This window comes from Quercus lobata, chromosome 2, assembly GCF_001633185.2.
Source record: "Quercus lobata isolate SW786 chromosome 2, ValleyOak3.0 Primary Assembly, whole genome shotgun sequence".
Classification (NCBI taxonomy): Eukaryota; Viridiplantae; Streptophyta; class Magnoliopsida; order Fagales; family Fagaceae; genus Quercus; species Quercus lobata.
The window spans coordinates 97,913,957-97,940,384 of NC_044905.1; the positions used below are offsets into that span (position 1 = coordinate 97,913,957).

The 26,428-nt window shown below is 33.8% G+C and overlaps 2 protein-coding genes across 2 annotated transcripts; both read left to right on the forward strand.

Annotated features, from left to right (window-relative positions):
- Positions 1-1,851: 1,851 nt before the first annotated feature.
- LOC115977436 (VIN3-like protein 2) lies at positions 1,852-11,262 on the forward strand. Its single transcript, XM_031099279.1, has 5 exons — positions 1,852-2,127; positions 2,237-2,327; positions 3,520-4,195; positions 9,147-9,463; positions 9,767-11,262. The coding sequence occupies exons 2-5, from the start codon at positions 2,303-2,305 to the stop codon at positions 11,002-11,004; spliced, it is 2,256 nt and encodes a 751-aa protein (XP_030955139.1). The 5' UTR covers positions 1,852-2,127; positions 2,237-2,302; the 3' UTR covers positions 11,005-11,262.
- Positions 11,263-15,759: 4,497 nt separating this feature from the next.
- LOC115962089 (ribulose bisphosphate carboxylase small chain clone 512-like) lies at positions 15,760-17,246 on the forward strand. Its single transcript, XM_031080965.1, has 3 exons — positions 15,760-16,105; positions 16,210-16,341; positions 16,746-17,246. The coding sequence occupies exons 1-3, from the start codon at positions 15,956-15,958 to the stop codon at positions 16,977-16,979; spliced, it is 516 nt and encodes a 171-aa protein (XP_030936825.1). The 5' UTR covers positions 15,760-15,955; the 3' UTR covers positions 16,980-17,246.
- The last annotated feature ends 9,182 nt before the right edge of the window (positions 17,247-26,428 follow it).

Below are 26,428 nucleotides of genomic sequence, written 5' to 3' on the forward strand. Positions count from 1 at the left end.
TCGTCAATAATAGACTTTATCGATTGAGTTAACTGAAATCCATTATAAGAGACCACTTGATTACGGAGACCCACCGCTAACTAACTCTGGCCGACAACTTCTTGAATACCCTTCTATCTTTCCTTTTTTTGTAGGTGTTTGTGACTTAAAACCAGCCCGTTCAATAATTCTGTATCAACACTATCATATCGATTAAAATAAGATCTTTTTGGAAATGGAAAGAAGAAAAAGCAAGAAAAAAATATTATTATATTTCAGTAACAAGGCAAGCAAACCACCAACCGCAGCAAGCAAAGCAATAAATAATTATAATGTACAGTAAGATAACACACTTCTAAGGCAATGGTTGGCATGGGGAGCACTATCATTGTACAAATAAGAAGTGAACAGAGACCTTCAAAAAAATCATGCATATTAACGATACCTTTTTGCCCTTTGACAGTTATTTGTGGGCGCTACGTGTGGATTGACCATTTTACCCCCTCCCTTCTACTTTTTGTTCTCATTGGTGCAACCAACAAAATAACCCTGAATAATTTGCAAGTGCTACATGTGAATAGACATTCATATCCCTTTGCTCCCATTGGTGCAAAGAAAAATAAAATAAAAAATATATATTCCCTTTGAATTATGAAAAGTTTTCCCATCTAACAACGTAAAGTGCCCATCTAATAATATAAAAATAGGAAAAGAACTTTGCTTTTTGCTTGGCCCATTTTATTAGCATTATCTTCTTCAAACTTCTATAGAAATATATGATAGGGAGAGGAATGTAATAGGAGTTATTCTTTCAATTATTATGGATTTTATTCACCACCCCACCTTATTATTAACATTATTAAGGTAAGGGGTTACTATTTTTTCATGTGATGACATTAACAGTTGACATGATAATATGAAAGCTTCTATAAAGTTATTACAAGACATTTTTAACATTCATTATGGATCTAACGTTAAAAGTTAAACAAGTATGGAATCGTAAAAGTGTGATAAGAAACGTGCATTACACTCATAAAATAGAATAGAACCAAGAAACAATTGGATGTTAAAAAGAGAATACTTCTTAAAAAAAGTACATGTACACATTGGAGGACCAATTAACCCATTCACGATTTACAAATTCTCACTAACTTCTTCATGAAAAATGAAGTCCATGAGGGTTGCTTAGTCATTTGACATGTGGGACCCTCACTTCATAATGAATATAGGTGAAATTATATTTTAAAAAAAAGGCTAATGGTAAAAACCGATCTTAACTATAGGATACTTCTTCTCAAAAGACAAAGAAAAAAAAAACTAATATTTTGTATCATAAACTATCAAAACTTGGAATCATCAGTCATCACCCGAAGTATACCAAAATTTTGTAAATTACATGTATACCCAATTGACTGCTAAAAGATTATTAATTACTTGCAAAACATGTGACCATAAAAAAATTTAATACATTATTTAATTGCAAGAGCAAAATGAAAATTTTGATTTTGATGGTCAAATGACTTGCATGTGATTATTAATTTTGATAATCATATTATAGGATGCAATTTTCAAGTATGTTTTTTTTTTTTTTAAATATAAGAAAGTAATATCCCAATCATTATTTTACACTTATAATCCATAAAACATATTGAAAACCTCATGAACGAGATAGTTAACAAATTTAACTTAAAAAGTATAACTACGGGACGAATGAGTGCAAAAGTATAACTACCCTGTAAGTTAAGGTGGTTTAAAAGAGAAAAAAAGAAAAAGAAAAAGACATGCAGGCACTTTGGGTTTGTGTAGTTAATAGTTATAGATTAGATTTCATATATAGATAGGGGTAGTAAGTTGTTGCAGTACCATATTTATGTTGTTGGCAACTCTCTCTCTCTCTCTCTCTTTTCTCTCTCTAAAATTCTCTATTTTTATTTTTATTTTAATTTTATCTCGTAAATTAAGAAGAAGTTGTCCTCCTCGAATCTCTGCCTTTCACTACTGCTTCGGGTCCTGAAAAAACAAAACAAAAGCTTTAACCAAAGCCCACGAAGAGGAAGAGGACCCAGAAGAGAGAGAGTTGTTTTATGTTGTTGTAATAAGAAGTCATGGATTCGATTGTTGTGGCAGAATTCCAGGCGTCCTTTCTTGGTATTTGTTATTCCATTCCCTTTCAATCTCTTTCTTACTTTTTCTGGGTCAAATTTCAATATTTTTACCATTTTTGGTTCTTCCATGGATTTCCATCTCTCTTTTTCAGGTTCACAAAAGTTGGGTTTTTGGTGGTAATGTGTTTGGCTGATTGGTTTTTTCATTCTCAACACCTATGGCCATGGATTCTTCTTTTGAGGGTACCCATCTTTTCTCTTATATTTCTCTGTTTTATATTTGTATTTTTTTTGGTTTTGTTTCAATAATTTCTGGGTTCTGATTCTTAAAAAGTTTGGAATTTTGGAAGTTTTAAACATCTGAATTTCTGGGTTATTTTTAAATTTTTTTTTAATGGTTATGAAGGTGGTAAAATTTTTATATTTTGCAGGATTTGAAACCTGCGTGGTTGTCAGATTTCAGGAACATTGTTGTTTTCTGTGATTTTTGATGTTCTGGTTTGATTAGTGTTTCTGGGTTTTCAATAAATTTGGTCATGGTTCTATTTGTGTGTGAATTTGATGTATGTATGTATATCACTTTTCTCTATGATGTTATCTAGCATTTTGATATTTCTTTGGAAACTGTTTTGTTGGTGGATGAATTTTTGATATTTTCTACTAATATAATGCCAGTGGTGTCTTTTCTCTGCGTGTTATTTGGTCTCTGCAATATGTGGGAGGCATGTATTTATATCAAAGAGTCTAGCTTTTATATTATATGGTTGTTATAATACTAGCATGCTATCACATCGAATAATTCATGTGGCAGCGCTTAGGTAAGTCTAGAGCCAGATGCATTCCAAAGTCAAATGAAATTTTTCTTAATCACATCACTGGTGTGGTGCCGCTTTGATGGGCTCAAACCCAATTATACGGCAGTGACCCTTGAAATTCCTAGTCCATGTGGTGGTGTAGTTGGGTTGTCTCTTTTAATTGTTAACGTGAGTCAACCATTTGTTTGTTTATTATTGTGATACAACCTGAGCTTGATTTTTTAAAATATAATTTAGTTAAGAGTTTTCTGGAGAACAAAAAGGATAATTTACACTTACTTCTCAAATCAGACCTGTAATAATCTGGTAATAAATTTTAGTAGACTTCAATTCAGGTGCATGTGAGATAGTTGATTATGTATTTTTGTACACCTGTTTGGTTTCCTCTTGTGACATGTGAAGTTGTTGGGTCAAATAGAAAAGGCGTGGTGGGAAGGCCGTTACTTCCAGATCAGTAACAGGTGTAATGCTTCCCCCCCCCCTTCCCCCCTCTCCCCGATTTAGATGTGTGTATGTTTTTAATTATGGACTTGTTTAAATTATTGTCTTTCTTGATTTGTTTGACTCTTCTGTTCAAGTTTCTATGTACTGATATTTGTTTTACTATTACTTGATGTAAGGAGTTACGCTTGATCCAACAAAATGCAGCAAGTTGAGTATGGAGGAAAAGAGAGAACTAGTCTATGAAATATCAAAGTGGTCACACGGTGCCTCTGAAATGCTGCAGTCATGGAGCCGACAGGAGATTTTACAAGTCTTGTGTGCAGAGATGGGAAAAGAAAGGAAATATACTGGCCTGACGAAGTTAAAAATTATAGAGAACCTTCTGAAAATCGTATCTGAAAAGAAATCTGGAGGGCATGAGACTGTAATTGACCTTGAACAACCGTCTTCCCCTCTTGGCCAAAGAACTACCAAAAGGCAGAGGAAAACTGACTACCCATCTCGACTAACTTCTCCAGCAAACAATCTTTCAAACAATAATGGTGGCAGTGATTCAGCTAATACAAGATACTGTGAGAACTCAGCTTGCAGAGCTACCTTAGGCCGAGGAGATACATTCTGCAAGAGATGTTCCTGTTGCATCTGTTATAAGTATGATGACAACAAGGATCCGAGCCTATGGTTGATTTGCAGTTCGGAGCCTCCATTTCAAGGTAATTCATGTGGCATGTCCTGCCATCTGGAGTGTGCTCTAAAACACGAAAGATCTGGCATTGCAAAAGATGGACGACGTGCTGGACTTGATGGGAGCTTTAATTGTGTATCATGTGGGAAAGTGAATGATTTGCTTGGGTAAATAATTCCACTTGCTGTTTCTATTTTTATATTCATGTTTTTGAATTTAATAAAGTTGTGCTTTGGTTTAAAAAAATTCCATTTTCATTTGTTAAAGTTTTCCTATACATCTTTAACAATATTGACCATGGATATAACACTATTTTTAAAAGCATTTGTTATTTCACACGTGATATATTTAAAATTAAAAATTTTATTTTGAGTAAATGGTTGTTGTCTGAGCTGTTGTGATCTTATGAGCATTAGGGGGCTGTAAATGTACAAGTACATTTTATTTTTATGAAATCAATTTGTTATGATCTCTCTTGTTTAAGGTAGAAGCATTGTTTTTTGTTATAATTTGCACTTGGAGTATGAGTTGTACATAACATTGTGGTTTAGTCCTCTTTTGCTCTTTTTATTCTCCATTGCAAAAGAATGATCTTTTAGTAACCTTTTTGGCTATGACATTGACTTTGATCTGTTATTAATTAGAGGATTTCATGTGCTCTGTCCAAATTATTTTGAATTATGTAATGGATTCTAGGTTTAAATATCATTTAGTTAAGTAGGATGATACCAAGAGCCTTGTAACTCAGTGACATTGTTAAGTTTGGAACTTTTAATCGGGTGTTGAGGGATAAATGGTGAGGTTTTCAGATGAGAGATACGGTCTTTGGAGAGTGAATTATGGGGAGAGATTACTAAGTAGTGTTACTTTTTGAGTGGGACTGTGGAAAGTTATTAGAGATGGTTGTGGGTAGTCTCAGGATGCTGAGCGAAAGAGACTCTTCTGGAGGGATTTTGTGTAGCAAGGTGCCTCTGCAGAATCTCTTTCCGGATCTATTTTCCATTTCTCTGAATAAGAGAACTACTGTGGCAGATTTTATGGATGATCAGGGGGAAGTTGCATTGGAGTCAAAGATTTAGAAGGTTAGTTAATGTTATAAATCGGAGTTATTAAATACTTAGTTCCAAATACTTTATGCAAATCAAGGTGTAGAGTGGGTGATGGTAAATTGTGTTGGATTTCTTGTAGGTTAAGTCCTACCATGATTGGTTTTTCTAAGCCATTATATTGGATTTACATCTCCTTTTGCTTGCTTGTCTTCCTTTATGGACTTATTTGATTATATATATATATATATATATATTTATATATATATTTATTTATTTATTTATCCTTTCTCTTGGAAGAGTATTTGGTGTGCAAAGTCACCTAAAAGGGTGTTCTTTTTATGGACAACAACAAGGGGTAAGATTCTTACCATTGATAATCTTGTTAAGAAAGGTTTGCCCCTAGTTAATTGGTGTTGCTTGTGTCGTTGAGATGGGGAATCTATGGATTACCTTTTGCTCCATTGTAAGTTTGCTCATGCTTTGTGGGGTGAAGTTTTTTTGATGTTTGGGATCTAGTGTGTGATGCCAAAGAGGATTGCTTCTCTTCTTTTTGCACGGAGGAATTGGTTGGGGAAACATCTTTCAAATATTTGGAATATGGTACCTGCTTGTCTAATGTGGTTAGTTTGGCAGGAACACTACACCTGTACTTTTGAAGATACTGAGAGACCATTAGATCTTCTGAAGTCTGCTAGTTGGGACTTTGTTTGAGTGGTCTCGTATTTGGGGTTTTAAGCAATGTTTTTCCATTTCTGATTTTATCTGCTAGTTTTTCTTCTTGATTCTTTTGTGTTTTTCTCAAGTACAGAGTGTTCATCATCCTGAACACAATGTACTTTTTTTTTTTCCCAATAAAACTTTTATTACCTATCCAATATAGAGTTGGTTCTTTTATTTTTCATGTCCTCTCTTGTGATCTTCCTATGTCCTTGGGTGACACCCCATTTTGGGCATCTCGTTTGTGAACTTCTTTTCCCTATGTTTGGATAGAAGGAGGTAGAGGGAGAGGAGAGAGAGGTGTCTGAAATATACTCCATCGAGTGCCATATGCGGAGCTACAATTATAAAAGAACAATTGCTAGAATTTCAATGCAATTCTAGGAATGCATGTAGAGTTAAAAATTAATTTAATTATTTTTAATATATAGTTTTTATTAGGAGGATCTTGATTGTTAATTTTCAAGGTGATGAGTTCCTTCATGCTTGCTATAGGTCATTGGGTTTTTCTGATGACCAGTTTGTGATCATGGTTTGATATGTGTGATGCTTTGGAATCTTCTTATGCTTTAATAATTTTAAACAAATAAATATTAATACAATGTATCCACATGGCTCAAATTTGGTTTTGAAGGGATTTATGGTTCTCTTCTCAAGGTGGTGGATGAGCCTCAATGCTGAGTTCTCCTCAAGGCCCTCTCCTAATCCACTAAGCATTTTTGTTGTTGTTGTGTATTGTCCTTTCTTGGCTGAGATTTGGTCCTACTTCATCTGAAGTTTCAAAATTTTAAATGATGGGAAGCCACATTGTTTAGGTTCTCTCTTTGCATATAATATTCCATTTGAAAAGATAGGAATAGAAGTAGTTTGAGGCTTTTGGAAGTAGAGAGTGATATGGGCACTTTTAATTTTCAATCTAGTGGCTCTGGCATTCATGCATAGATAGGTCATTTTAGACTTTGATGAACTATGGCCTTTTGTTCTTTTGTAGGCATGAGTACTTTTTATGCATATGTGATCTTGTTTTGCTTACCCTTTTTTTATTTTAATTTTTTTATAAGTAATAAGAAATATATTAACATGAAGAAAAGAAGCGTTGCCTGAGTATACAAGAAGTATACATCAGGGACAAAATAAAATCAGTTTTGTTTACCCTGATTCAACAAATCAACATGTACCTACTCCTTTTTCCCTTAAAATTTAACTTAGTTTGGAAGGCAGGACCTTCTTACTTGTTCTGTCTCTCCTTTGGGTTGGAGCCTAGGAGGATCAAGGCTAATTTCTCCAAAAGAATTATGGTTGGAGATTTTAGATGGAAATGTTTGATATCATTAGCTAAATGTGAATGGTGCATCCTTAACATAGAATAGGAATTTCTTTGAATGGTCAATCAGACCAGCTCTAGACCATGGGTTTCTTTTTGGAGGAATAAATACGTGCATGTAAAAGTGGAAGTACTAAGGAAATGGATAATTGCACGGTTGACAAGTCATCTTGGACTTCTTGAATGCCTGCTTAAATAATTAAGAGATCAGAAATGTCTGAGGAGTGGGAACCTGATTTTTGGCATCTCCTTACTTTTGATTTTATTCGCTGAGTCAGGATGCACTAGATATACTTACAAGGGATAGTGATATCTATCTTTTGGGTTGGAGATTGAGGTTCATTTCTCCAATAGGATTATGAATTGTGACATGAGATTTTAGGTGATGATGTTTGATGTCATTATCTGACTATGAATGGTGCATCCCTAACATAAAATATGAATCTTCTTGAATTGTTAATAAAACCAGCTCTACTGTATGGATTACTTTTTTGAGGTAAAAATAAATATTAACAAGTGCATGTAAAAGCAGAAGTAGTACTAAGGAAATGGATAATTGCATGGTAGACAAATCATATGCCTACTTAGATAATAAGAGACTAGAAATGTCCGAGGAGTGGGGAACCTTATTTAGTGGGTCCTCTTCCCTTGGATTTTAAATTTCTGAGTCAGGACATACTTGATGAATTGTTGCTCATTTATCTTTCAATAAATGAGGTTGAATTTATTTGAATATCTCCTTGCTTTTCACAAGTGTTGTAGAATATTTCTGAGTATCTACAGGTTATGGCCGACAATCTTGTATGCAACTTTCTGTTCTTAAGTGACTTTTTACCTATGGAATATCTTCAGGCAGAATGTTAAGCCATTGAACTGTCCATTATGTGTACATCAGACTAATTGATTTCAGTATTTTGTTGAGCTCTTTGGCTGGGTTTATATGCTCAAGGTCACGACACACAGATGTAGTCATCTCATTTTTCTTCTTAACAACATCTTATATCTTGCATGTGATTGAGTGGCATTTGCATGCTAGTTTTTGTAGGTTCTAGACAGAAAATTATATTGATAAATACATTGTGACTCCAAATTGGGTGGTGGTCTTCACTTTAATGTAATTTTTCTCTTAGGAAGTAATGCTTCTGTAAAATACCCTCGTAAGGATGAAATTCAGATGGTTATATACTTAATAGAGTAAATTTGGAAACAACATTGTTCAGTGTATGCTTAATGTGGCATTCTATGTTGATTGCACAAAGCACAATTTATTTAGCTCTCTATTTAATAATAAAAATAATGTGTAATAACAATTCAATTGAGCATTATATAGTGATGAGTAGTTAAGGCAATTACACACACACACACACACACGCACACACACACACACACTCCCATCACAATCACCACATTCTTTGTTGAATTACCAATGGTGTGATGTTGACAATTGGAAGATAATCTTTTTTTGGTTTTATATTTTGGGACTTTCTTACCCTCTTGGGAAGTATGAATGTGCTTCCATCCCTTATCTACATTATGCCAATTTGTAATATCTGTTATTTGAGTTCATGCAGAACATGAATTGAGCCATTCAATGTTTTCTGAACTGTATTTACTTTCTAATGTCATACTCCCTCCATCCCAAATTCTTGGCCTTGTATTCCATTTTAGGATGTCCTGAAATTTTGTGCTGTTTCTAAAATTCAAAACTATTAATTTACCAAGCTTCCTATTATGCCCCTACCTAACAAAAGCACTTTAAACAATAAATTTTTTGAGAACTTTGTTTAGGGGTAATTTTGGAAACTTCTATCTTTTTAATTAAGAGACAAAACAATAAATAATGTTCCTTTTAAAAGTTGGGTTTTTAAAATGCAGTGCTCACCATGTGTCTAGATTAAACAAATGACGGCATGCACATTATTTGAAACTACACTATTGTAATACTGATTGCCTTAACTGATACTTTTGTTCATAATTATAGGACTTAAATTATGATCTGATTAGGATTGACTGTGTAAATATATTTAGATGCTGGAGAAAACAACTGATGACAGCAAAGGATACCAGACGAGTAGACATACTTTGCTATCGTGTGTCCTTAAGCCAAAAGCTTTTAAAGGGGACCGAAAAGTATCGAAACCTCTATGAATTCGTGCATGAAGCTATTGAGAAGCTTGAAGCTGAAGTGGGTCCTTTAACTGGTTTACCTGTAAAAATGGGTAGGGGTATAGTCAACAGGCTTTCTACAGGACCAGAGGTTCAGAAACTGTGTGCTTTGGCTGTGGAGTCACTGGACTCAATGCTTTCCAAGACTTTGCATCCATTGCCCATTCCTGTGATTAAAGGTAATCTTTTGCTATGTGAGCTGTATCACCAAAATTGATGCAAATTGGTTTTTATGATTTAGTAACGTGGTTGTGATCCTGTGTAACAAGCAGATAATTACATACTCCCAGTAACATTGGAGTTTTATCTAGTTTCTTTAATTATTTAAAAATATAAGTTAAGGTTATTTTTCTTTGTTAATACTGATTTTGACTTAACTGCAGGAAATATTATGTTTCATGATATTGTTTTGGTGCCTTGAATTGTTGAGAATTGAGTAAAGTAGTAACATTCTTCTGTTTTATGCCCTTCAAAATTTACAGATTCAATTTTGATTGCTCCGAATATTGTCAGATTTGTAGATGTCCATGCAACATCTCTCACTGTGATTTTGGGGTCAGAAGATCCTTCACCAGAAGATATTGTTGGTTATTACTTATGGCATCGTAAGGCTCATGATGTGGATTATCCAGGAGAACCTACTTGTAAACTACTTGCTCCAAAAACAAGGTTTGTTGTCACAGGACTAAGTCCAGCTACGGAGTATAGTTTCAAAGTTGTTTCACATAATGGTTCAAGTGAGTTGGGTATGTGTGAAGTTCATTTCTCAACAGGCAGTGCTGATGATGATGTCCTAAACAGCTTTGTAAAAGAAAGAAGTCAAAGCCCGGCTACCAACTGTAGTAGCCTTTCCAATCCTTCCTCTGTGGAAGATGAAACTAATAACATTACTCCATACAGCGACCAGGCTGATAATCGAGCAGACAATTATCTTGCTTATCACAAGGAATCCGATAAATTTATTTCTGCAAAATTATGTGATGATGCTATGAACTGCACTGGTACGGGTAAAGAAGGAAACCCAGCAGATGTGGTATCATTGTTGGATGAGGAATGTGTCATGGGAACAGTTGGCTCTGCTCCCAAGTCTGACGTCTTGAAGCATGAGAACAAGAACTCTCAGGATGGCCAAATTATTGAGGACATTAGCAATGATGATGTGTCAACTTCCCCTGCTCGGACAGGGATGGAATGTGTGCCGTATGTCAGCAATTCAGAAGCTAGCTTGCCCATAACTCCATGCAAGTTGGAAGTACTTAAGGATGGATCAGGAAGGAATGTGAGATCCAAATCTTGCAGCATGGATCTGGATAATGTGAATGTGAGATCGAAATCCTGCAGTAAGGATCTGGAAAATGGGATTGGGAAAGGAGAGGATCCCCAAGATGGCAGCACATCAAAACAGAGAACTACAGAAAGGCAGGATGAGGAATGTGCAGCAAATGGTACTTCAGATAGGGATTTTGAGTATTATGTGAAAATAATCAGATATTTAGAATGTGAGGGACATATAGAGAAGAATTTCAGGCAGAAATTCCTTACATGGTATAGCTTGAGGGCAAATTCACAAGAACTAAGGATTGTGAAGGTTTTTGTGGATACTTTTTTAGAAGATCCTGCATCTCTTGCAGAGCAGCTTGTAGACACCTTTTCAGAAAGCATTTCAAGCAAGAGATCAACTGTAGTGCCTGCTGGATTTTGCATGAAGCTTTGGCATTGACCATCTTGTAATGGGTCCTGCCTGCTATTAAGACGCAACACCTTTTGAATACAAGCCCTCTCAGGGTTTGTGTAGCAGTAATTCTTTATACCCTCTAACATTCATAATTTAGACCTTCATTATTTATATTTATCATCTCACCATCATGCCATTCTTATGATGATGTAAGAATCTTAGAGCTCATTTCATTTTTCGATACAGATTCTGTCTCATACATTGATATATTCCATTTAGTTATTTAATTTCCTAATTGCTTTTGAATGTGGTGTTCTTTGTACTTATTGATTGAATAACTTGAACAACAATGAGGAGTGCCAGAATGAATAAAGTCTGGATTGGATTGGCAAGGAGAGGATTTAATTTCTTTTTGATGACTTGGCATAGTCAAACCGCAGAATCAGACCCTGATAATAGTGGAACACAAGTATTCCAGCAATCTGGTTTTCTTCAGTTGGATGTGTTGAGTAAACTAAAAACTATGACAGTTGAAAATCTCGACAGTCTGATGGCTGCTTGCATAAAATCTTAACGTGGGAAATCCTATTAAGAGAAGAATAATCGTGGACTGATATATGTGTGAAAATTGATAAATTGGTCTATTGTCTTTTACTCCCACTGTTTTATGGTAACAAAGATACTGCTAGTGTTCCATTTTTGGGGCTCAATGAGCAATGCCAGAAAGGGACCCACAAAAGTAAAGACATAACAACTTGGTGTGCTATTGGCCTATGAACTTGGGGTTTGGCTAATCATGGCAACTGACAAGGATAAAATGGACCTGAACTCTTTGCAAATATGAAAAGAAATGGAGTAGAATTCTGTATTTTTTTGGTTAGATTTAATCACAATATCTCTTGAATTAATCAAAATGGTTATTGGTTATTTGCGTGTATAAGCAAAGTTTATGGCATTTCTCTAGTAATTTGAGCACCATGAGTGAATTGGTAATCTCCTGGGCCGATCTGGACTGTTTAATCTGTCCTAGGAAAATTGTGGCATGGGAGTACGTAATGACTTCAAGAAAAATTTTGAAACAGAGGATATGGCTACAAGTTTTGTTTGGATCTTGATTATTGATGGAATTTTCCATAAGTTGTGGGTTGACAATACTTCTCAGTGTCTCAAACTCTTTCAATATATATATATATACACATACACTACATTTTGTATGTAGTAAGAGAACATGAGTGAAACAAGGATTTACCTAGTTCGGTTGACATACACCCATGATGAAAAGTCTTTAGTAACTATATTTTTACTATTCTCAACTGTATTTTACAGTGAAACATGATTTGGGTATATATATAAATTTAAGTTGACTTAAGAGAATCCTTCGATTGGACTAAAATCAAGGACAATTATTTGATTTTAGTCAATTAAAAATATCAATATGTGCTAAATGCGATATGGATGATACACTAACGTTCCCTTCAAACTCAAGATACAAGCTTGATGATGTCTTGAAGACGGCAATGAGTGACCAAATTAGATGTAGAATCGGCCAAGCACAATGGAATCTTGCAAAATGCTAGCAATGGCAACGAACAACAACGATAGACGAATAACTGCAGAATAGTGACAAAAGAGTGGCTACTTTGGTAGGAGGATAGCTACACTAGTGGCCAGAACAATATTGGCAAAGAATAAGGGCGTAATGAAACATTTGAGTGAGTTAACAAATTTCGCTTGGATTGAGCCCAAGAAGAATGAGTTACGGGCTAAGTTGTGTGACTTAAAGACCACCGAATAGGAAAAAAATATATCTGAAAATGGCTTGACAATGGCAATCGAGAGATATAAAAAGGCAATCTACATCTGAGTTGAGCATTAGTTGGTACTTGGTAGTGGGCTGCTTGAAATTGAGTGAAGTCGGCTCTAATACAATGTTAAATAAAATGAAGAAGAAGAAAAATGTAGAGAGTGAAAGTAAGAGATCATTTGGTTTGACTTAATGGCTTTTTTTTAAAGAGAGTTTTAACTTATGGCGTCACTAATAAGTTTTTAGTGTAGGCGGGAATTGAACGCTAGATCTTTTATTCAACCATTAGATACTTTACCAGTTGAGCTAAATGGAACCTACTTGATGGCTTTATGTTCACAATGGAAAGAATGTTGTGGCTACGCTTTTACCATTATTAATTACTATTTTACAGTTAATCTTAAGTAGGGTATGTAAAGGAACTAAATTTGACTTAGAAGAATCTCTTGATTAGACTAAAATCATGGACAAATAATATTTCTTAATTTTAGTCAATCGAGAGTAGTAACAGGTGCTAAATGTGACATGCATAGTTCTAACAGAATAAATTCCCCTTTGTAAAATATCATTGTTTTAATTAATAGAATATGACTTTTTATTTGGCGATTTAAGGCTTGAAATGCAAGACGATAAAGCTATGCTTATTTCTTTGTAAAACATAAGCACCCACATCAATTGTTGTAGAGATGAGCCTGCTGCTAGCTTTTGAGCTTTTATTATTGTTTTTCGCCTACAAAAACTACGTTTATGGGCCGTCTCTAAGAGTGGGCCTGCCAAAGAGTTTGTTATTTTATGTGCTTCAATGAGGTTTGCTTGCTGATTATCATCACTACGTCTGTATCTGTATAGTGTATGTTGAATTACTCCACTTGGCTTTTGAATATTAAAGAAGACACGCATGTTCAAGTTGGTCTGTGAAAGGCACGCATGTCCACATCTCACCCATATTAAAATTTCAAGCACCACAAAAAGCCAAATTAGTAGAAAAATGATTCTTCTCTACTATTTAATTGAAAGGGTAATGCTTACGACAACAACAACTTGGTGTACAGAATTATATGGTATCATGCATTGGAGAAATATATCTCATGTATAAAATATATGTATAATTATTCTTATAATTTGTGAATTTTACGCAATTATGAGACTTATATATTATTAGAGGAAGAACGCATATATTCAATACATGAGATTAGAGTTGTCTAACCTGGTTCGGTACTCGAAAAAAAAAAAAAAAAAAAAAAAAAAAAAAAAAAAAAAAAAAAAAAAAAAAAAAAAAAGAGTTATTTGATTGGGCCCAATCCTAGATTCCGTGGATCCACTTAACACGCGGTCGATAATAGATCTCTTCCTACAAAACCCGACTAGATTGTTGATCTTTGCCGTTCTTCATGTGTGTCACCCATAAATTGAAAATTTAATCAAATCTCAACCAAATTTGGCAAGATCCATCAAAACGATACCAAAAATAATAACTCTATTTAGCCCAAGTGTTTCGACTAAATTGACCAGTAGACCCATTAAGACATGGTGGGTCAAAGATCCGAAGACTCATGGGTGGTGCAATTCCAAATTTGAGTTGATCGAGTCAAGTGACGGTTTTATGCTAAACCTAATCTGTATTGGCTCATGGACACTCTTACATGAGATAATTGTTGCATGATTTGGGGTTTTAAGTAATAGGGGTGTCCACAGGTCGAGCCGAGTCGAGTTTGTGCCCGACTCGGACTCAACCTGAAGCTGTTTAGTGGGTGAAAACGGAACCCGCAACCGACCCGGAATGTTAGTCTGATCGGCCTGTTCGGGTCATGTTGGGCTTCAAGTTGTACCAATCGGTTTTGGGTTTCATCGTCGGTGCCGTCGTTTTGGTCGGATCCGTTGAGATTTGGCCAGATCACGATGAGATCTCACCGGATCTCAACATGATCTTGCCAGATCTCATCCAAGCTGATGGGTTTCAAGTAAATTTTTGTTGGAGAACTCAAAGTATCGCCGATTTTTGTATATTTTCATCGGAGAACTCCAAATATCGCTGGAAGTTTTTGGCTCTATGCTCGAGTCGGGTTGCTTGGGTTTTGGGAGAGGAAACCTGCCAACCGACCCAAAGACAACGGGTTTTGTGGGCGGCGACCTGCCACCGACCGTCAAAGTGGTCGGTTCGGCGATTTTCGGTTCGGGCGGGTTGCTTGGTTCGGTTGGGTTCCGGGTTGGGTTGGACAGTCCTACTAAGTAACATACGATTCATGTGCCATACGTAGATAAGTAGTAATGGATAGTTCCTTGGATATCAGTAGATTGATAAGTCTCGAGCGCTGATGATCTTTGGGCTATATCCTGTAAACAAGAACACTGAATCAGAGGAGACCGGTGGGGACCGGCCAAAAGTCCTTCGATGGCAAAGTTAGTGAACTTGGAATTCTCTGTAAGAAGGGAGTGAGTTCTTGAAAAAAATGTCTGAATGACTTACCTTCTCATCAAAGAATCCTTATATAGTATGTGTGGAACGATTATCTGTTTAATAATCGTTCCTAATATCGAGGAGTCCGGAGAATTGGGGGTAACTTCCATAACCGCTATGGAAGTTACCTCAGTTGGACGACTCGTTCCATAGTGGTTAATGGAGAATTTGGCACTTAGTAGTTTAATCCAGTGAACTCGTCCATCTTTCATTAAGGACAGACAAGACTATCTAGGACGACTCGTCCTTGTCCAAATGATTAAGGATGGATAAGATTCCCGTGGGATCTCGTCCGTCCAAAGACGGACGAGGTTAGCAAGGATGCTTGGGATAATCACTTCACTCGTCTGGTTCGCCCTAACTAGTCTTTCATTGGACGAGCCATATGGACGAGTTCAAAAATTGATGTTTTTTGTGACAACATCAGTAATTAATTGCCTTAATACATAAAAAAGGTGTAGTTGGTGATACACTACAGGTTAAAGCACCAAAATAAAACACTACACAACATCGTTCCCAAACCCCCCCCCCCCCCCAAAAAAACAAAACCACCTTACATACGATTCATAAACAGCCAGGCCGACTCTTTGTCCTTTACTTCATCACAACCAATTATACACCCTTCAAACACAAACACTTGTAATACTAATACCACACTCTGTGCCACCTGTTCTGCTTTCTTTTTATTCAATCTTCTTTGTTAGTACAACCACCAGATCCACCACCGTCTGAAGATGTCTGCTGGGATCTTTACATCTCCGGTTGCTGCTGTATCAGGCTTTGTTGGCCTGAAATCAAACTCCACAAAGCTGCCTGCAGTGAGAGAATCTATTGGATGGAGCCAGAAAACTATCTCCAATGGTTCTAAAACTTACTGTATGAAGGTAATATTGTTGATATAAAACTAAAAACTCACTGATCATTGATTATTATTATTACTAGTTCTTCTCCTTCTAACTTGTTCTGTTTAATTGATAATTTTTAACAGACATGGAATCCCATTAACAATAAAAAGTTTGAGACACTCTCCTACCTCCCTCCCCTCTCTGAGGATTCAATTGCAAAGGAGGTTGACTACATGATGAAAATGGGATGGATTCCTTGCCTTGAGTTTGATGAGGTTAGATGAGATTAATTAACATTTATAGTTAATAATGTTTCCATTATTCCATGTTTCAACAAATGGAATCTTTATTCATCATCTTGTTTGTATTAAATTAAAAAAAAGGGCATGTAAATCATTTGTTTATGTACACCAGTCATATTCCAAATCAATGAGCCAAAATAACCGGCACACATGAATCTATGCTCATCTTTTCAGAGAATTCATTACTCCCAAGTGATATTAAGACACTACAAATTTTATTGTTTAATCTTTACAAACTAATGTGTCGATGATCACATAACAAAAGAGTAATTCAAACACTTATTTATTATGTTGTTGATGAGTTAAAGTTACGCGGATCACATTCATTATCATGTCAGTTTGTATAATTTGATGCTTTTGTTTTATTTCTATGGAAGGTGGGGAGTGTTCGTAGAGAGCATAGCCGAATGCCAGGATACTATGATGGGAGGTATTGGACACTTTGGAAGCTACCCATGTTTGGGTGCAGTGATGCCTCTCAAGTCCTCAATGAAATCCATGAGTGCAGAAAGACTTACCCAAATGCTTATATTCGCTGCTTGGCTTTTGACAACAAGAAACAAGCTCAGTGCATGGCCTTTGTCATTCAGAAACCCACCACCAGTGCTTAAGGTGCTTGCTTTGGGTTTTTTTTAACCTTTCTCTTCAAAGATTTTCAAACCCAATGTTTGTTTTTTAATCCCTTTATGCGGAGCCAATAAGAAATTTGGGTGTTTGTGAAGAGGATTCCTCTATTTCTAATATGGTAGGTATCTTCTAATATGTACTAGCAAAGCATCTTTGGAGAAGATACTCGTGAGCTTTTTTTATTCACTCTTTTTGTTGAAAAATAATATCTTTTATATGATCTGTGATATGTACTTGCTTATTTATAATAATCTACTTCTATATATTATAATGTGGGACATTACTAGCCCATGGTTTTCAGGCTTCTTTTTGGTGGGGGCTAGTGGTTTTAAATTCCATCAGATTTGACTTGGCACTGGCCACTGGCACTGGCACAATATTGCTACAGGGTTTATTGCTTATTTTCCGTCGGCAATGCGAGACAAAAAGTGAGTTTAACAAATGAACTACATATAAGTTTGAGGTTGGCTCCAAATCCAAAATAATTTGGATCGGAAATATCTTATTTTATTATTTATTTTATTTTTATTTTTATTATACTTTTTGATATTATTTATGAATTTTATTATATTATTTTAATTAACTTTTTCTTTTATCTACAGTATTTTTAATTAAAAGTTTTCTATTTCAACCTTTCAATTTCAACAAAATAAACGAATTTTAAACAAATCTTTATTTAGAGTATGCCAACTTTATTAAAGCATTCACATCCCAAAATGTCATCCTATTTTACTTTACAATCCAAAAAAACTACTTTATATAATACAATTTTACAATACTCCAGCATTTAATTTTTATTTTACAATATAACATATTAAAATAATATTTTTATACAATAAAATAATATATCCCAAAGTAGGAGAGAGAGTTGGAATTGTTTAATAAAAAGTAGAAGAGTGAGAGAATTAAATAATAATATATTTCTTTACCATTCAGTTACGAAATTTTTTTGCAATACTTGGCTTTGGCTTTGGCTTTGGCTTTGACTTTGGCTTTTGCAAGTTTTAAGAGCATCCACGTTCGGATCTCATATCTCATCTTATTTTATCATCCCAAAAAGTTACTTTATCAATTATACCATACCATTTTACAATACACCCTACATCTCAACTTTTATTTTTCTATTCTACTCATTAAAATAATATTTCTACACAATAAAATAAAATATCTTACAATTACCATCATTTACAATAAAACACATTATTTATTCTCTCTCTCTTTATTTCTGTTCAACAATCACAATCACCACCATCGTCGCACTACACACACCTGACACCACCACTGCCACCATCACTAGCAACTCATAATCTACCGTCTACACCAAAAAAAAAAAAAAAAAAAACCCACGCGCCACCCACTGACCCAAAACCCACTCCGACGGAGCCACAGACACCCACCCCACCGTCGGCCCACCAGCCACAACTACTTCCACCACCTCCACCGTCGGCCCACCAGCCACAACCACAAACCCCAGTAGCAAAAAAAAAAAAAAAACACAATCCAACGCCAACACAGCACCACCAACACAGCACAGCCAAATCCAAATCAAAATCAAAATCCAAAATCAAAATCCAAATCCAAAATCCAAAATCAAACTCATCTGTTCTCACCAAACCCAAACCCAAACCCATCTGTTCTCACCGGCAGCGATGGCGAGAGAGAGAGGGTTGCCCTTCGTCGTCTCTATTCATCCCAAACTCGTCATCATCATCATCATCATCATCTTCGACCTAAACGCCAAACACCACCCAAACGCCACCCAAATTCGACCCAAACGCCGAAAACCCACGACCTCCACGCCTCCACCACAGCTTTTCTGATCGAACCTCCACGCCGTTGCCTCCATTCCGTTGAAGAAGAGAAAGTAGAAGGAAGAGAGAGAAAAAATGAGAGAGGAGAGAGAAATTGCTGGGTTAAAATAAAAGAGGAGAGAGAAATGAGAGTATTAAAAAATTATTATTTTTTTATACCATTCCGCTATAGTACCATCTCAAATGTAAGATGGTACTGTAGCTAAATCTCAAAATTTTTTTGGCATATGCAATATGGCCTTCCCATTGTTGAGCAGTTTTGGGGCTTAAATGCCAAATGTTCTTAACATTTGGCATATACAAGCCCCACTGCTGATGCTCTAATGGAGTGGGAATTTTGGACTTAAATGCTAAAAAATGCTTACATTTAACATAAGGTATTTGGGTGTGAATGCTCTTATCTTCTAAAGTCACTTCAGAAAATAAGCTGGCCAAATGCAATATCGACACAAAATGAGGATGCATAGATACACGAAAGCCTTGATCAAGTGTAAACATTATTCATATTGTGAATACATTTTTTTTACCAATGAACTTCGAGTTTCTTGACGAAATATTACCCCCAAATACATTTTTACAGCTATTTTCTGTTCTTTTGTGAGTTAATAGCATATAGATTAATTGTTTTTAGTGGACTTTTAATGTTAAGTAGTTTTTTTTTTTTGAGGGGATAGTAGTTGTTTTTTTAGTAATATACTTTTTATTATTATAAAATACTACAATTTATATGAATTAAATGTGTGTGCAACTTCACCTACCATCCTATCCCATTAAGTATAAAAAGAGATATGTTTTACTGTATGATATTGAATTAAGACTAAAAAAAATCATATAATTCCACCTCAGTAACCAATTATTTTTGACTAAATTGGCCACCTCAAAACAAAAATGTTTTAGATAATTACAAAAAAAAAAAAAAAAAATTGTGCTGTGCCCAAAATCAAAAGGAACCCCAAAGCTCTTGTTTCATACATACATATTAAAGTATTTTTGTTAACATTTAGGCAACAAAAAAATACACTATTCACCCCTAGACTTAAGTCCACGAGTGATTTAAAAAAAAAAAAAGTTAAACTCCTGAAGAGACGGTAGATCTGAAAGTTTAAAACGATTGCTTTTAATTCTTTGGATAATATGATCAAACTAAAAATTGACACATCATCACTTTATTAAATATATTAAGACATAAAAAATTGACACAGCATCACTTGTGTACTAAATCTTAAGCATTAACAATGTATTTTTCTCTCTCAAAAAAAAAAAAAAAAGGTGTATTTTTGCCTTAATGATTCTGTTAATTGTGACATAAAGCCACTAGAGTAGTGATATGTGTGAGGTTTAGAAGCCCATGACAAGCTAAGCGAGCTATTCTCAAGGCGCCTCGCCTCACCAGCAAGACCAACTGACCAACTACAAAAACCCAAAATATCATGCCCACCAAGTTAGTATGGCACCCATTTCGATACCCATATCCAACATCTACCTATCTCCATCGACAAACCACTCCACAACCTTAGTACCATGAAACCAAATGTTATTTTCACCATATTTTCCCCTTAAAACTAACACATAGGCTCTCTCTGTTTGTAGCAATCATTCACCCCAATTTCGTAACATTGCCTTGTTGATATCCAAATTCCTAAAACTGAGAGCCCCTGAATTGTTGGTTAACGCAACAAATCACATGCCCTCAGTGACAAGTATTTACCTTCCCCCAGCTTATGTTTCCACCAGAAACGACTAGACATACAATCAAGTTTATCACATAACTGATTCGGGAGCTTGAATGTGGAGGTTACATAGGTTGCGATATCTTGGACCAACGACTTAATCATAGCACATCTACCTGCCCAAGAAAATCATTTACTCCAACATCCACACAATTTTTTTCTCCACTCATCTTTCAAGTACCTAAAATCCTCAACTTTCCTATTGGATAAAATCATGGGTGAGCCTAGGTACCTTGAATGTTTACTTATTTCTCTCGTATCAAGCAAACTCCTAAGCTGCGTTGTCCTGGATCAATGAACATTACAGGGAAGAAAAAAAATCAATATATATATAAAAATAGAAACCTCATGTGAGGATACATGAGGTCCTGTCATATGGCGCTCTAAGTTTCCATTTAGTTTTTTAAACCTTTTTCATTAAGTTTTTAAACTATTACCCAATAACTTATAGTAACTTAGTTTTATTATTAGTTATTGATATGGTTTGAGGTTGACAATTAGACCAAATAAATATAATTCTCTAAAAACAAATGACTACCTTCTCAAAATAGACAAAAAGCCCAAGCCCAGCCATTATGATATATGACCCAAGTCTGAACTCTCCACCCACGTGTAGTTCAAAACCTATAAGGTCTGACCCACCCCCACAGTTGTGTACATCAAAGGTTAAACCTTTGTGTTTGCTGTTTATCCTCAAAAAAGTTTAAAACTTTGTGCAGTTAAATTTTGTATTATTAAATGGATTATAAATATTTAAGATAGTAATTAGTATTTAGAGTGTAGATTGTGGAGTGGTTTATCTTTATTTATTTATTTTTTCTTTTTATATGGTACGTTACTTTCAAGAAATAAAGTGTTGGATAAATTATTTTTTTTCAAATTTTTTTTCTAATGTAAATTTTATATTATTAAGTGAATTATAAATATTTAAAACAGTAATTAGTATTTAGAGGGTGAACTATGGAGTGATTTATTTTTATCCTTTTTTTTTTTCTTTTTGTATGGTACTTTAATTTCAAGAAATCAAGTACTGGGTAAAGTTTTTTTTCACTTTTTTTTTTTTTGTAAATTTTTATATTATTAAGTGGATTATAAATATTTAAAATAGTGTATGGTACTTTAATTTCAAGAAATCAAGTACTGGGTAAAGTTTTTTTTCACTTTTTTTTTTTTGTAAATTTTTATATTATTAAGTGGATTATAAATATTTAAAATAGTAATTAGTATTTAAACTGTGGACTATGGAGTGATTTGTCTTTTATCTTTTTTTTTTTTGTATGGTACTTTACTTTCAAAACTATGGAGTGATTTATCTATATTTTTTTTCTTTCTTTTTCTTTTTGTATGGTACTTTACTTTGAAAAAAATTAAGTATTGGGTAAATTTTTTTTTTAACTTTTTTTTTTTCTTTTGTAAATTTTATATTATTAAGTGGATTATAAATATTTAAGATAGTAATTAGTATTTAGAATGTGGACCGTGGAATGATTTATATTTATCTTTTCCTTTTCCTTTTTTCTTTTTGTATGGTATTTTTTTTTTTCAAGAAATCAAGTAATGGGTATTTTTTTCACTTTTTTTTTTTGTAAATTTTATATTATTAAGTGGATTATAAATATCTAAGATAGTAATTAATATTTAGAGTGTGAATTGTGGAGTAATTTTTCTTAATTTTTTTTTCTTTTTTATATGGTACTTTACTTTCAAGAAATTAAGTACTGGGAATTTTTTTTTTCTTTTGTAAATTTTATATTATTAAGTGGATTATAAATATTTAAGATAGTTATTAGTATTTAGAGTGTGGACTGTGGAATGATTTATCTTTATTTTTTTCTTTTTTCTTTTTGTATGGTACTTTACTTTTAAGAAATCAAGTATTGAGTAAATTTTTTTTTTCACTTTTTTTTTTTTTTTTTTGTAAATTTTATATTATTAAGTGGATTATAAATATTTAAGATAGTAATTAGTTTTTAGGGTGACCGTGGAGTGATTTATCTTTATCTTTTTTTTTTTGTATGGTACTTTATTTTCGAGAACTCAAGTATTGGGTATTTTTTTTTTCACTTTTTTTTTTTCTTTTGAAAATTTTATATTATTAAGTGGATTATGTATGTTTTAGATATTAATTAGTTTTTAGAGTGTGAACTGTGGAGTGATTTATCTTTCTTTTCTTTTTTCTTTTTTTCTTTTTCTTTTTGTATGGTACTTTACTTTAAGGAAATAAAGTATTGGGTAAAATTTTTTTTTTCACTTTTTTTTTAATTTTATATTATTAAGTGGATTAGAAATATTTAAGATAGTAATTAGTATTTGGAGTGTGGACCGTGGAGTGATTTATCTTTTTTTTTTTTTTTTCTTTTTGTATGGTACTTTATTTTCAAGAAATCAAGTACAGGGTAAATTATATTTTTTCACTTTTTTTTTCTTTTGTAAATTTTATATTATTAAGTGGATTATAAATATTTAAAATAGTAATTAGTATTTAGAGTGGACCGTGGAGTGATTTATCTTTATCTTTTTTTCTTTTTCTTTTTATATTGTACTTTACTTTTAAGAAATAAAGTACTGGGTATTTTTTTTCTTTTGTAAATTTTATATTATTAAGTGGATAATAAATATTTAAGATAGTTATTAGTAGTATTTAGAGTTTGGAATGTGGAGTGATTTATTTTTATCTTTTTCTTTTGTATGGTACTTTACTTTCAAGAAATCAAGTACTAGGTAAATTTTTTTTTTTCACTTTTTTTTTTCTTTTGTAAATTTTATATTATTAAGTAGATTATAAATATTTAAAATAATAATTAGTATTTAAAGTGTGGACTGTGGAGTGATTTATCTTTATCTTGTTTTATTTTTTTTTCTTTTTGTATGATACTTTACTTTCAAGTAATGGGTAATTTTTTTTTTCTTTTGTATATTTTATATTATTAAATGAATTATAAATATTTAAGATAATTATTATTTAGAGTGTGGATCTGTGGAGTGATTTATCTTTATCTTTTTTCTTCTTGATTTATATATATATGGTAGTTTACTTTCAAGAATTCAAGTACTAAGTAAATCCTATCAAAAAAAGGTACAGGGTAATATATATATTTTTTTCACAATAAAGGGGTATTAGCATCAAGTCATAACAATATGTTGCTGTCAAGAAGCTAGAAAATATGTGAGGGAAGTTGAGAGGGAATTTAAAACCGAAGTGATTGTGATTGGCCAAAAACTGGCCAATCTAAAAAATAACAAAAAATGGTAAGAAATAACAAAAACTGGCTTTGAAAAAAAAATTAAGGTGTGGAAAAAAAAAAAAAAAAAAAAAAAAAAAACCTATTTAGTGTCTGAACAAAAGCAGCAACACCAATACCGCAAAGACAAGAACATCATTTTCTATATCCTCCTCGAGTGTTCTGAGCAGAGACTGAAAAGAGAGGCTTGGCCATGAAGGATAGGCCCGTGGAGCACAAAGAATAATGCTTTGGCTGAGGACCTCACTAGAAAAGGTGAGGGTTAGGGAAGGGAACAAGAAAGGAGAGAAGAAGAAAAAATGAAAGAGAGAAAAGAGGAAGTTGAGGGAGAAGGGTAAGTACCGGTGCATTTCTAAAGTGACAATGTGATCTATTTATAGAAGAGAAAAAGCAAGTAAAATAAATGAAAATTTTGGGTTGAACCTCACAAATGTTTTTTATAAGTTATTGCTGTAGGGTCGCAATTTGGGCCCAAGCCCAAAATGTATGGAGTTTTGGTCCAATAAGCTCAATACAATGAATTTGTAAAGAATGGATCGAAGAACTAGGTCCTAATGAATTGGATAATGGCTAGTATTGGACTAAATGACAATCAAGTACAAATAAGAAATATCGATGTCAGTAGACTTTCAGTCCGAGGAGGCCACAATTATTGAATATTGATCACAGTTGAATATTTTTCCGATCCCCCCTCCATGAAAGGGTCCTTCTCCTTATATATCTCTCTTTGAATAATCTTTACCCTTCACTTGTTGATCATCCGAAACTCTATTTGAGTGCTTGTTCTATCAGACACCCTCTCTAACTCTCTGTGAGTTGCGGTAGCCAAAGTAACACTGTTCAAAGGTCTTCTCTACATAAATGCGGCCAGAAAAGTAGCTGCAGTGCATTTAATGTGGTGGTGAAGCCTTCTCTTAGATATTTTCAGGCTTCTTTCCTTCTCATGTGTCCGCGAAGTACATCTACGTCATTGAAGTTTTCCGGAAGGTCACTTTAATTGTTGGATTATGTATTTTGACCCCTATTCATTAAGTCCGAGGAGGATGTACTCCTCGGACGATCCTTCATTTGCCCTGTGCTAATGGGACCTGGTTTGGGAATATCTCATAATTATTTACTTATCCTCGGACCCATTTGTATTTTCAGATAAAACCCAATGCCCAATATATGATCTTGAACCCTTGCCCCTACAATTGTTGTGACCAAATTTTTTTTGGTTTTTATGGCCAACCACTAGCATTTTTCTAAATAAGTTAAATGATTAACATACATTAAGCATGAGTAATGCTATAAACACAAAATTTTTACACAATGTTGATGTGACAAATTTTTATTGATTCTCATTTGAGCTCATTACTTATATTATTATTATTATTATTTTTTACTTTCTAATAATCACTCACAATATCAACTATTTGTAAAAAAATAAATAAAATTGTAGTTCTAGCGTTTTCAATTAAACATTGATGCCAACTGCCTCAACAAATTTATCGAATTCATCAAAGCCTTGAGAAGTGAGGATGAATCTTAAGCCTTTTAAACATTTGCTCATAGGGACGAAACTACCTAGGGGTTGAGGGGGGTCATGCCCCCCCCCCCCCCCCCGCCTTTGAAAAAAAATTCCCTAGTATATTTATTAGCATAAAATATTTCTTTTGGTTCTAAAATTAATATATTTGGCCCCCCTCTCCTAAACAATTTACAAGTTGACCCATGAAACCAAAAATGAAAAAAATTATCAAATCATCCCTTGTTTGGTTGTTCCAAGAATATCAAGAAAAACATTTAGCTAAACATTTGGACAATTTACAAATTTGGACAACAAGGAAAATCTACAAAACAATTCACATATTTAGATAATAAAAAAAATCTTTGGACACAAAATAATTGGGATTATTCAACTGACATGACTATCATTTTTCTTGTTAACCCTTCTCATTAGCATTTCTTCAAACATATGAAACCATAAAGATACAAAAATTGGAATTATTGTCCGTAACAAAATTAATGGCGATGAAGGCAATCCATAGTAAAAGAGAGAAAAGAAAAAGCACTTAATATTTCAATATAAAACAAATATTGATGGTAGTGGGAGGCCAGTATGATGGAGGTGGCGGTTAATAGTCCTTAATTAATTAATTAATTAATTTTTGCTTTTGTTTTTAATACTAATGCAGTGGCTCAAGCAATTAATGAGGTAACAGTAAAAATAAGTTAATGTGAACTTTTGAGTGACAATAAAAAAAAAAAAAAAAACAACTTAATGAAAAGAGGTAAAAAAAAAAAATGGTAAATGCAAAATTAGAGTGCCATATAGCAAGACCTCATGCACTCTAGGTAAAGAAAGTTGCTTTGTCCTGGATCAATGAACATTACAGGAAAAAAAATAACCCCCATTTATTATGAAAAGATAAAGAGAGATCTCTAAAGCTAAAACATTCTGTTACTTAACAAAAAATCCAACTCAATTTGATTATAGGCAGGACATGTCTAGCTTAATTCCAATTCGGCCATACATTTATTTATTTTTTGCGCCTACAACTATGTAATAGCTGAATATCTCTAATAAATAAATAAACTAAACTATGTAATAGCTCTTGATAAATAATAATCCTTTTCAGCAATCCATCAGTTAGAGACATAAGCCAGC

Coding starts and splice junctions, on each gene's coding strand:
- LOC115962089 (XM_031080965.1), top strand. CDS start 15,956: ATGTCTGCTGGGATCTTTACATCTCCGGTTGCTGCTGTATCAGGCTTT. Junction 16,106..16,209: donor CTAAAACTTACTGTATGAAG/GTAATATTGTTG, acceptor AATTTTTAACAG/ACATGGAATCCCATTAACAA. Junction 16,342..16,745: donor CTTGCCTTGAGTTTGATGAG/GTTAGATGAGAT, acceptor TTTCTATGGAAG/GTGGGGAGTGTTCGTAGAGA.
- LOC115977436 (XM_031099279.1), top strand. CDS start 2,303: ATGGCCATGGATTCTTCTTTTGAGG. Junction 2,328..3,519: donor CATGGATTCTTCTTTTGAGG/GTACCCATCTTT, acceptor ACTTGATGTAAG/GAGTTACGCTTGATCCAACA. Junction 9,464..9,766: donor GCCCATTCCTGTGATTAAAG/GTAATCTTTTGC, acceptor CAAAATTTACAG/ATTCAATTTTGATTGCTCCG.